The 13,213-nt window shown below is 38.4% G+C and overlaps 1 protein-coding gene across 6 annotated transcripts in view; it reads left to right on the top strand.

Annotated features, from left to right (window-relative positions):
- Window positions 1–13,213, top strand: part of sdk2a (sidekick cell adhesion molecule 2a) — a 238,341-nt gene that overhangs the window by 166,320 nt on the left and 58,808 nt on the right. For all 6 annotated transcript variants that reach the window (XM_073814045.1, XM_073814046.1, XM_073814047.1 and 3 more), the window contains exons 13-15: window positions 418–594; window positions 7,964–8,100; window positions 8,171–8,318. In XM_073814045.1, coding sequence (XP_073670146.1) covers window positions 418–594; window positions 7,964–8,100; window positions 8,171–8,318 — 462 coding nt within the window. The remainder of the gene's footprint in view (window positions 1–417; window positions 595–7,963; window positions 8,101–8,170; window positions 8,319–13,213) is intronic.

The raw sequence follows: 13,213 nt of genomic DNA on the forward strand, positions 1-13,213 counted from the left end.
TTTAAAACTCTCTGTTTTGCTCGCTCTTTTCGGTTCTTAATCAACGCAAACACACTCTTTCACTTCCTGTCCTGCGGGTTTATTATATTCAGTCTCATAAGACTTGATTTAACTGTCACCTGCTGGGCCGCTGTTATTTATTTGATCGGGGAAAACAGATGAATATGTAAACAGAGCAATAACTTAGATGGAGACTTTAATTAAAAGCAGGACGGGCGAGATTAAATGGGGAAACGATGCGGCTGCAATTAAGAAGTGAGGGCGTGTATGTGGGAGTGCATACGTCTATGCTGTTATTGTGTGTGTGTGTGTGTGTGTATGTGTTTGTGTCTTCATTAAGTAAATAATTTTGCCGTGTACTGTTGCTGTTTACACTTTGTGAATAGGAATAAGTAAATAAGCCTTTCTTGTTTACAGGTACGTCTGGGAGAAAGGAGGATCGCTTATCGACGTGAAGTCGAGCCCCCGTTTGCGTCTAGATGCAAACGGCACATTGCATATCACTCAGACCTGGTCAGGGGATATCGGGACCTACACCTGTAAGGTCACCTCTGTCGGAGGCAACGATTCCCGCAGCGCTCACCTGAGAGTCAGGTACGTGACAAAGCGCTGTTTTCCCGGCCAATTATTCACTTACTGTCTCCTTTGCTTTATAGATTTGCATTCTGTTCCAGCTTTCACCGGCTCTCGGGCGTGATTTTGTATTGAAAGTGTGGGTTTTGTTTTTCTATTGGGATTTTTAAAATGGATGTAATAGGTAGTTGGGAACACAGAATGAATAGTAAACAAACATCAAAACATTGCACTCCCCTCTGCTCTTCCGCTTTTATCAATGTTTCATTGTTTCAGGTACAAAAGTGCATTGTATTTTGTTGGCATAACAAATAATAGTAAATTGGTACTGCCAAAGCCATTGCGATGAATTTATATAAAACAAGATGAGACAATATTTATATATATATATATATATATATATATATATATATATATATATATATATATATATATATATATATATATATATATACTTGAAAAGTATTTATATTAATAAATAGTTTGCAACTTAGCAAAAACAGTACAAATAGCAACAACACAAATGATTTTAAGTTATTAAGAAATGTTAAAGTTGTGATTTGTATGTTTTTTTTAGGTTAAAAAACTATTTTGCATATCAGTTTGACTTCATTTGACTTCATCGAGTCTTAGCCTCAGGCATTGGCTGAACGTCTAATGCATACATTACATCTAACGGGAAAGCCTTTAGCAGATTTTGAAGTAGTTCTCTGATTGGTTATACAGGATTTCTGGGAGATGTGTTTGTCGTTATCTTTAATGGTCCACCTGAATAAAAAACATAAAGGCATCTGATCGAAGAAGAAAGCTTACATTAGTGACAATATGCTTTATCGAGATCGAATAAACACTGCATTTTTAAAAGCATGCGAGGTTCACGGTATAAAGTCTTTAAAGGGGGATCTTAAAGCTATTTCATGCATTCAGACTTTTTAACACTGTTTAAGAGTTGGACCTCAGGCTAAACATAGTCAAAGTGTCAAAAAAGCATATAGAAAAGCATATTTCTGTGCCAAATGCACTCCACCAGAGTTCGTACAAGTTTGGGAAAGTTTTTTCAAATATGAAAGATTCATGCAAAACAATCTTGCTTTATTTCTTTTATGGGCACTTTAACCAGAATAACGGTCGCACACACCAACCAAGTGCCGACACGAAAATCAACCTCACAGAAGAAGTGTGTTGTGGTTTGTCTCATGAGAATTTTTTCATATTTTACGAGTCGGCTAATTCGTATTAATTCATACGGACACATTTGTACGTTTTTGTACGATTTCAGGGCTCAACATGAAGGATTGCCCGGTGACCCGGGGCAAGTGTGAAAGACGTTCGGGCCAGTAAATGTATTGTCACTTGCCCGATCGGGCCAGGTTTTCACCCTCAGTCACTAAAATATATTTTCATTTATGTATATTATTTAACATCTTGAAAACAGGCATTTACTTGGGTAAAACACGACGAGAGAAACGATGCAATATTTTCATATATTCAGTTTACAGGTTAAAGGAATATTCAATTTTCTTAAAAGAAAAATCCAGATAATTTACTCACCACAATGTCATCCAAAATGTTGATGTCTTTCTTTGTTCAGTCGAGAAGAAATTATGTTTTTTGAGGAAAACATTGCAGGATTTTCTAATTTTAATGAACTTTAATAGAGCCCAACAATTAACACTTAACTCAACACTTAACAGTTTTTTTCAACGGAGTTTCAAAGGACTATAAATGATCCCAAACAAGGCATAAGAGTCTTATCTAGCACAACGATTGTCATTTTTGACAATAAAAATAACAAATATACACTTTTAAAGCACAACTTTTCGTTTAGGTCCGGTCTAGCGCGACCTAACGTAAATGCGTAGTGACGTAGGGAGGTCACGTGTTACATATATAAAACGCACATTTGCGGACCATTGTAAACAATTAACTGACACAAAGACATTAATTAGTATCAGTTGACATACAACAACGTAGGAACGGTCCTCTTTCAACACACTTGTAAACACTGGGGCGGAGTTTTGCGTTCGTCCTCTGTGACCTCTTGACGTCATGACGTATTGCGTGGGGTCACGCTGGCACATCACGACTGGATTTAAACCAGAAGTTTTGCTTTAAAAGTGTATATTTGTTATTTTTATTGTCAAAAATGACAATGGTTTTGCTAGATAAGACCCTTATGCCTCATTTGGGATCATTTAGAGTCCTTTGAAACTCCGTTGAAAAAAACTGTTAAGTGTTGAGTTAAGTGTTAATTGTTGGGCTCTATTAAAGTCCATTAAAATGAGAAAAATCCTGCAATGTTTTCCTCAAAAAACATAATTTCTTCTCGACTGAACAAAGAAAGACATCAACATTTTGGATGACATGGTGGTGAGTAAATTATCTGGATTTTTCTTTTAAGAAAATGGAATATTCCTTTAAGCAGAAAAGTTGGGAGCCTTTTTTCGTTGGAACATGTCTGGTGAATATGTATACAATTATATTCGACTTCTGAATTATTATTTTTAAATGTGACACTGACATTTTTTAATTGGGGCTAGTGAAAATGTGAACCACTGGCCCGATCGGGCCAGTATAATTTTTTTTGTGTTGAGCCCTGGATTTGCCTTGACCCCTGTGACGTTGGGTTTAGGTGCGGGGTTAGGTTGTTGTTGTTGTTCTTTTCATGAGAATCGTATGTTTTTGCATGATTAACTTTGTATGATTCCTACGAATTAGCTAACTCGTAAAATATGTACGAAGCTGGCCTAGCCTTATGAAAACAATGGATATAGTTCGTTTATCCGGGGTAGCAGCGGAGTTGTGGGTATGTGTTTGTTGAGCGCTGGATTTCGTTGAATTGGGGTGGTCCCAACCGGGTCATGAGCCGCAGGCGGTAAGTAAAACTGCATCAAATGTCTGTTTGGTTTGCAGTTGGCGCATACGTGCATATAATGTAAACAAAACGAACATGCAATGAATCATAAGTTATCCAGTGGGATCTTTCTTCGTTTTTGTACACGCTCCACCCATGATACACATCCAGGAGCTCAGGCTTGTTTAGAAAGAATCGCTAGACCTGATCTGTCTTTTATAAATCTGATCAAACTAAAGACTCTTTGGAGATATGAAGGATGTAATACTACTCTATAGGTAGTGGAGAGCAGGGCACAACCTAATGGGGCTTTCACATATGAAACCCATTCATTTCAATGGCTTGCGCTGCGCGAGGGCGTTTTTTGTTGCGTCGAGCAAAGCGGGAGCGCAGCTGTGACGATTACCCGCGCGGCCAATAGAAACGGGGCATCCAAACAAGCAAAATGGACGAAAAGCTTATACTCAGAATTCCCAGAGCTTTATAATACAAGTTTATACTCCTACAGAGACATCGGAAGGAAAGCTGTGTCATGGAAACACGTAGCAATTCAAGTTGGCATGTCAGGTGTGTTTTAAGTCAAGTAGCTTGCTGTAGGTAGGCAGCTTAAAGATACGTGAAATAGAGACGAGCAACATCTGTCTCTGTATTCCTCATCCACTATTTAACGCAAATATAAACATTGTAGTTATTTATTGAAAACCCGCCTACTTTGGTCTGGCCATCAGAGCACAAATCACTTGCCTGCGCTGAACACAGCGGTGAGCGCAGCGCACACCGCAGCGCACACCGCATCCTATGTGAAAGCCGCATAACGCTTTTTGGTTTTGGCTCAACCATTCCAAAAAATATGTGAGTTTGATTAATTTTATTTCTACACAAGCAACACACACATCTCTGCTACAAATGAACATTTGAAGTTTGTTTCTAGTACTTACAATTCTTGGACAATTACACCAAATGTGACAGAAGTGCAAATGTTACAACTTACCCCATAGGTGGGGTTAATTGTAACAGGCAGGGGGTTAGTTGTAACACTTGCTAAAAATTAAGTTTGCAGGCAAATATTTCAATACTATTTTGTCTATATACCTGAAGTGGATATTGTTTATATATCTGTCTATAATAGACAGGTATACACACTGAATACATTCATCCAGCCCTTTTCTAACAATAGTTCAATTAGAAATAGATACAAATATGTGAGAAAAAGCGGCACAATTATGACAAAAAAAAAATTTTTAAAGAGCCCCTTTCATGGATTTCAACTTTTTACTCTAGTTACAGTATAATGTAGCAGTTTTGAGCATAAAATGGATGTGCAGAGTTACAAAGCTCACAGTCCAATTTAAAGGAAGATATTCCCTTTAACCGAAGGCATTTTTAATGTACTACAGTAAACGCCTGAGATGTAGTTCTACAGTTATTTCCGTGACCTGATGACGTGGACGTGTGCATTTGAATAATGCCCGCCCACTAGCTGCTTATACCCGCCCACTTGCTGTTGTCAGAACTGATTTGTTAACTAGCCCAAGTCTGTTTGCTAACGGTATTGCGGAGTTATTGATTTCAGGATGTCTAGAAGAAGCTGTTTTTATATGTGAGGGTAAAATAATATTGTACAGTATGAAGAGTAAGTGAAATAGTGGTTACAGTTTATGCAATAAACAGTTGCAATGCAATTCATTCGCACTGTAACCAGAAACTAGATTTCTCCTCTCGTCATTTTTGGGATCACTGCTTCCTTAAACATGTAGAGGTCAAGGCTGGATTTGTGCAGCGTTTGCCCCTAAAGGATTAATCTGTTCCTAATTTGTAGTGCTTTAGGATCACATTCACAACCAGTATACATTATTATGTGTATATTTATTAGTTGTGTACGATCGCAGTGCTGTGGAAAATATAACAAATAGTTAAAAATAATTAAATAAACTGACATCCTATATGTGAATTTTTCACACGTATTTGCGCCATGATGTGTGAATAATTCAGTAAATCATACAAAACTATACAATGTTATAATGTAATCGTTTCAAATCATGCAGTGTAGTGTTACATTGTAAACTTCAGACTAGGACTGTAAAATAGATCGTCTCTTGTGCGTGCACGTTAAATGAAGCCTTTTAACGTACTGTAGCCTGCTGTATGTCTAAACTCAACCGCTGTTTAAACCTGTATAGCTCTAAATCGACAAGCAAATGCAGAAACAATTCGTTTTATTCGGTGTATAAAATGAATGAAGCAGTTCTCGCTCGCTTATACAAACTCATTTGACAAGAGCCGCGAGCCGCGGTAAAAGTGTGAGAGACGGAGCTTCTATAAACCTCATAACACCTCTTACATTTATACTCAGTGCTGTGTTTCTCAATAAAGTTGTTTTTAATTAAACATAGCGTGCTATGAAGACTTTAAAACCTTTCTTACTTACGATGTTAGCGGCTGCTGTCCATGGGAATGGTGCTGAATTGGTAGACAGCGATCTTTCTGGATCCATATTTCAAACAGGCATGTTTATACATATATTCATACTTATTTATAGATAGATTGTCTATTTAAAGAAAGTAAAAAATATTTTGTATTCACTGTGCCTTTTTTGCAAGAAGTATTTGGCTACTTTCATAATAAACTTGACGTTGTACAACGTTAGGCGCGAAACTATCTGCACGTTGTGTTAAATCCCATGCGCAACACTCAGATAAATGTAGTGTGTTTACACGAGAGAGTTTGGTCTGCGCTGCGGAGAACGCGTGTATGGTATTTTATTTGAGCTGTTTAGATGTTTGGTGTCTGGACATCGACTGTGTTTATTATTATAAAGAAATTCTGCACCAAGGTTTGCCGTCATGCTTTTACACAGTGAACGAAAGTAACCGGTTATTATGTGACAGACAACTAGTCCAGTTCTCTTCAGTAGGCTACAGCAGAGCTTCACCGAAAATGACAACAAGTGACCACGATCAGACTGCTGCACCTGTGCTCTCACTCTGTCTAAAAAGCCCCGCTGTGACATAAAGCGGGTTTACATTACAAACACTAAATATCTATGCAGACCCTTAAATGAAGAATTGTAATACACTGATTATTTATTCAGGGGGTTTACCTTTATTTCTGAATATGGAAAAATTACAGAGGTCTGAATTTTCGTGACCCTGTTGTTGCAGCCACAATACATCCGAAGTGTACGGCGGTTACAAATGTAGCATTGTGAAGCATCCTGCTCGATTCGTCCTTGGGAAGGAGTTTCTGTTAGATTTGTTTCTTTCTGCAAACTCTCTAAATCTGATTCAGGCTCAAACTGCAAGGCAATAGCGATGTAATAGCCTACTAGAGGCAGTTTGATTATCTGTACACGCATGAGAAGACGAAACCCGATATGGTAATAGACATTTCGAACGCTACAAGGATTGACCAATCACAATCGTTTAGAATCCCTGACCAATCAGAGTATACGTTGCGTTTGTAGGGGTGGGGCTTTGAAGAGACACCCTGCAATCAAGCGTTTTAGAGAGAGATGTTGCAAATATCTATATTATGAGAAAAATAATGCGTTTTATGAACTGTAATTCAAACAACAGTATTCTGGTAGACCACAACAATAAATATATAAACTTTTTGTGGTCATTTTAGTGGCTCTTTAAATGTGACCCAGTTTGTAATAGCCATACTACAGTTTCAAAAATCAAATTTTGAGTAAAAGAGGCATCAAAGTCTGATTTTAGTCATTCATTTCATTATGATTTCAATCTTTGACTTGACCTTATTCAATCAATATTAAAGATATGAACAAAAATAAATTTGATGCATAATATTTGATAAGACAGGCACATTTATTTTGTTGGCAGCCAGCAATTATTTGTGTGTAACCTATTTAAAACAACGGCAAGAATTACGCTAACATTAGCGGTTTTGATATCGTAAGTGCTGAGGGGTTAGTTGTAACACAGCGTTACAATGAACCCCGCTGGGTCAAAATATTTTCAAGCCTACCAAAAAAGTTGCTAAGAGCTGCAGATATTTCAAAACAATGCTATGTTTTAGTCAACAAGACTCTGATTAATATGACATAACATTGGATTTGATATCTTACGCACCCAAAGCGAGAAAAACATATGATGAAAAAATTACCAAAACACTCTTTCATTAATAACTCTCTGGAAAAACATTTCTAATAATTTGCAAGAGATCGTCTTTTGGCAGCGTGAAAGAAATACCGGGAAAAACAAAACGCTCAAACTTGTGCAACAATGTAAACAGTCCGTGTTACAACTAACCCCGCGTTAGTTTTTGCCCCGCACACCCCTACTCAAGATTAGCATGAGGTAAGCAGAAACAGCGTGTGTTATGTGAGCTTTAAAAGACGTCCTTGTTGGTTGCTTTATGTGTCAGTCTTGGCCATTCAGCTCCACTAGTAACCTGCAGTTTTATGTTTCAAACAGAGATGGTGATGGGGCGCAAAAGTATCTTCCATCCAAGTACAGTATTTTTTAGACATGTTTTCAACAATAATTTTATATATTTTTTTCTCTCTGTCTGTAGGCAGTTGCCTCACTCCCCTGAGAACCTCATCGCCACCCTGAGCAGCTCTGAAAGAAGAACCATCAACCTGACATGGGCCCAGGCCTTTGACGGCAACAGCCCGCTCATCCGTTACATTCTGGAGGTGTCAGAGAACAGTGAGTGTGCTAACCGTTGCTTTGCTGTTTTTTCTCTGAAATCCACCCTCACCATCTCCGTTTGTGACAGACGCTCCTTGGACCATCCTCTTGGCCAACATCGATCCGGAAGCCTCCAGCGTGATTGTCGGAGGTCTCATCCCTGCACGTTCCTACCAGTTTCGCCTCTGTGCGGTCAACGACGTAGGAAAGGGCCAGTTTAGCAGAGAAACGGCGCGGTGAGTGAGAGTGTCAAATCTTTGGTGAAGTTAGCTCTGGTGTTCATTTCATTGGCCGAGTGGCGTTCCAGAAATGCGTACATTCAGTGTAACAGCACTGGGACTTTTCGCTGTCTGCATCTCTGCGGTTGCCTGTGTTTGAGACCAGAATTTGTTAGCAGCGTGAAGTGAATACAAAGAGATTAGCTGAGTTGTGTGATTTTTCGCCTGAAGCGAGTAAGTCACAGTCTGTTAGAGCGTATTTAATGTTTAAAGCTGCGCTCAATAATTTTTACCCTCATAAAAAATGTTTAACAAAGAAATGAAATGTGCTATATATGTAATATTAACATGAATAGTCGAGGCTCGTAAATAAGGGGCAGGTCCCCTCATCGGTGTTGCCATGTTGAGATCACATGACCACCAGTGTGGGATACATTTAGCAATTGTTATGCTTGCTTTTGTGTAAAGATATAGATATGAAAAACATTAATAAGAAGAAAAGCTTTTTTTAATTACTGAGTTTAAAGTGCACCTATTTTATTGCTAAAAAACAATGTTACTTTGTGTATTTTGTAATACAATGTGTTAGCGTGGTTTATGGTTAAAAAACACTCCAGATTTTGTACAAAACTCATTGATCTAAATAGCGCTGTGTCCGTGATTGGCCAGCTAATCTGTACGTTGTGATTGGCCTCAATACCTCTGACGTCAGCCGGAAATGTGACCCTCCTTACCATGTTTGAAAGATTCGCTCACAATGCAGTGCTAACAGGAGTTAATTTACAAGCTTTGAGTCTGAAGCGGGAGGAATTATGATAATGTCTGTCTTGTCTATATCACCAATCCAAGGACTGTTGCCTTGGAAACAATAACTTGCATCATCATGTATTTTGAGGTTTGTACCTTTGCATATTGTTAACATGAACTAATACACACTTACACACCAAAGGAAATGTAAAATCGTGAATTGGACGATAGTTGTTCTTTAATATACATGAATTTAAAGGTGCAGTGTTTAGATGTTTAGTGGCATCTACTGGTGAGATGGCGAATTGCAACCAACAGCTCAGTCCACAGTTCACCCCACCCCTCACAACGTAGTGACTAGTGATGCAACAATACAGTTAGTCCACGGTTCAATACAATTTCCGGTTCTTGTCCACGGTTTTCGGTTCGGTTTCGGTTCTGATGACCCTGCTAAAAAACAGCATACCAGCAAGACCACCATGTGTTGTGTTTTGGTGCTGGTTTTCTGGTGACCACAAACCAGCAATAAACAGAGCCAGTCCCGGCACCAGCTAAACCAGCACCAGCATTCCATGCTGGTCATACCAACAAGACCAGCATACGGTGTGTTTTGGTGCTGGTATGGTGGTGACCACCAGCTGAACCAGCAACAAACCAGCATGGGAATTGTGCTGTTTTTTGGCAGGGGACTTGGCCTATTAAAGTGGTTTTAAATTATTCTATGCTTAGGTAACAGGAACAGTGAGATGATAAGAAGCAAAAAACTACTTTTAATTGCAAATCTCTTTATTTTATGTAAATGAAAAAAAAAACATACTTCTAGTGTATACACATTTCTAGTGTATTGAGACAATAATTTAAGATATAATTAAATAAAGATATATAAAAATGATATCCTAATTAAACTGGGGAACACGTGAATTCTTACATTTTAAAAATAAATACATGTAAACATAAATTGGCCATTTTATATACCTGTACTCAGTAAATAAAACTTTACATTGAATGATGGCTATACCTTACTGCACTGCTGTTAAGTCCAACATCATGCTGTCTGTGTAGAAACCAAAAATGCGTTCCTCACTCAAGATTCCTTTTAGCATCATACCAATTCTCTTCTGGAGTTCAACTTTCCGCGGAAGACGTGTTTGAGGCAAATAACGCGCGTTTGCGGCAAAAAAGCCCAATTTGGGTCATTCGCATTGCCCCACGCGAATCTTTACATTGATGTTGTATCATGTAATCTACTCGCGCAAATAATTAATCCACACCACAGAATTAAAAGACAGTAATGCTGCTTTTATTTGTTGTCAGATTTTTCTGCTCGTGATCACCATGTGACTGCGCGAATGAAATCTGACACCAGCATTACAAGCAGTTAAAACAGCTAGCGCATAGTGACTGGATATCAACTCGCTGGAAGGCGTTTAAGTTTTATATCTTAGCGCGCAGATCATGCGGGCGCGCAACACACAACTGAAGTACAGGGAATATAAAACGGACAGATTTGAATGGATAAACGGAAAAACCGCAATTGACATGCGCGTATTGAACCGTGGGGGTCGAACAGAACGGTTCAATATTGTATTGAGAATTGTGGCATCCCTAGGAGTGACGAAACATGCTCTGGTTTGTCCAGCAGTTTGTCCGTTTAGGGCTACTGTAAAAACATGGCGGCGCAAAATGGTCCCTTTCATGTAGGGGGAGCCGCAGTGTATGTAGATAAAAGCGTCTCATTCTAAGGTAATTAAAACATAGAAGTTAATTTTATACACCACTGATAATATAGTTATGCATATTATATTGCATTTCTGTCAAGAGATCCTCTAAAAGTTACACAGTGCACCTTTAAATCGTGTTTTTAGACCGGTGAGAAATCACTGTGTGAGTGGGTGATGTTAATTTATTTGATTTTTAGTTACAAGAAAAATTTCATCAGGGCATCCAGCAGTACTAGTTCAACAATGCAGCGACCTACAGGGTTAAAATAGCTTTCAGTGTAAATGTCACCAACTCGGATTAATACAGAAAAGAGCTTTAATCGTTCACATGACGCTGGGTTGGGACACATGTGAGGCTCTGAGAGAATCACTGTTGACAAAGTGTTCGATTTCTTAAGGGAGTGAACACGCTTTAGGAAATATTAGTAGGGCAGACGTGTCCGTCAGAATCACACTTAAGCGCAGATGAATGCCCACAAAGGCCCGGTGAATGCGGGAAGGCTTTTGTGCGGCAGCCCCACATCCCTCCTGTGGGAGTCGGTGCATTATTCAGCTGAATCTGCGGCCGCAGCTCGAAGTACAACTGAACACAGAGAGACTTTAGCAGCTTTTGTATGACTGCTCCCTACGTGCCCTACTACAGCATTACATAGAAGCACCGAGTGACTTGCGTTTTCAAATGCCACGAGAACATCTCTGATGTTTGGGATCCTGACTCAAAGATGGTCCAAAACTGAGAAAAATGCAATAATGTGATGTGTTCACGCATTAATATTCATAATATTCCCGCGTCTGAGGAATCCCGCCAAGAAGGAAGCAGCCGTTCACATGTGATCCTCGTAATCTGATTGCACAGATTTTTTTGGAGCAGCCGGAGACTGTAGCGTTACAGCGGGAATGATTGAAAGCGGAAAGTCGAGCTCAAGTCAATGTTTGGGGTTGAGATCTGTAAGCGGAAGGGAAGTAAACAGACTTTGTCAGTCTGCAACATCCCGTGCATGCACAGCTGTTGCAAATCAATAATCTGCCACCCAGGATACTGAACGGGTGTACAAGAAATGACTGGGGAAATAATGAACAAAAAAATCTGTTGCTGATGCAATGCCCTGTCAAGACCAACAGTTCTTGAAGGTGAAAATGAAAAACACACAATCATGGGAATAGTGTGGGCTTCTTTGAACCAGTGCTAAGTGTAGTCCACATCATCAATAAGGCTCGAGTAGCTTTCATCAACACTAAACTTGAAATTTGTTCTTTATAACTCATACATTTACATTTATGCAATTTACAGGTGCTTTTATCCACAGTGTCCATTTCAAGGTATACATTTTTTTTCAGGTTTTTGTGCTCATCCGGTTCAAACCCATGAACTTTTGTACTTCTAATGCAATGCTCTACCACTGAGATATACACACTGCAAAAAATGATTTTAAAGAAAAAAAATCTTCGTATTTTTGTCTTTTAGTAAAAATATCAAAAAATTCTTAAATTAAGATGATTTTTCTTGATGAGCAAAACGACCCAAAAAATAAGTCTAGTTTTTAGACCAAAAATATCAAATTAAAGTGATTTTGTGCATAAAACAAGCAAAAAATCTGTCAATGGGGTAAGCAAAACATCTTGAACATTTTTCTTAAACACTAAATTCAAGAAAAATTACCCCATTTGCAGATTTTTTTTGCGTTTTTTTATGCATAAAATCACTTAAATTTGATATTTTTGGTCTAAAAACTAGACTTATTTTCTTGGGTCATTTGGCTCATCAAGAAAAAGCATCTTAATTTAAGAATTTTTTTATATTTTTACTGAAAATAAGACAAAAATACTAAGAATTTTTTCTTAAAAAAATATTTTTTGCACTGCAGGAGCACATAATGTATATTTTTAGCATTCCTCTTAAAATCTCTCTTTTTCCATGTTTAAGCAGTGGTGTAGTCTTCAGCCTTATTTGGACAATATTCGTTTTACGGGGGTAGATGGAGTAATGTAATCTTACCACAGGACGTCTGTAATATTGATGGTCAATTCGCATGGGATTAGAAATCTCAGTAAAACATTCAGAATTGGGAAGGGTAATTCGATTACACAGCGCGTCACCTCCCTCGTCATCACGTGCATATTACCTTGCTTCCTGATATCACATGGCAAACATGCAACATGATGAGAAAAACTTGAAATTGGACCAGAAAGGAAACACTGTGTTAAATTTCGGTTTGAGTAGAATGTCAGTTCAGAAACATACTTACAAGAAGTGTTTTTGACCTTTTTGTCTGTGTTGTGGGATGCAGGAATTATTTACAGCTGGTCTATTCACATGGGATTAGTATTTCCCGAGGTAATTTCTCAGGACCTTTTTACAGAAGGTAAAAGTCACCGTAATCTTACTGACATTGTCCTTAATGAGTACTGACATGAGGCATTCGGACGGGACTAAAATTACTGAGA

The sequence above is a fragment of the Paramisgurnus dabryanus genome, chromosome 3, assembly GCF_030506205.2.
Source record: "Paramisgurnus dabryanus chromosome 3, PD_genome_1.1, whole genome shotgun sequence".
Lineage (NCBI taxonomy): Eukaryota > Metazoa > Chordata > Actinopteri > Cypriniformes > Cobitidae > Paramisgurnus > Paramisgurnus dabryanus.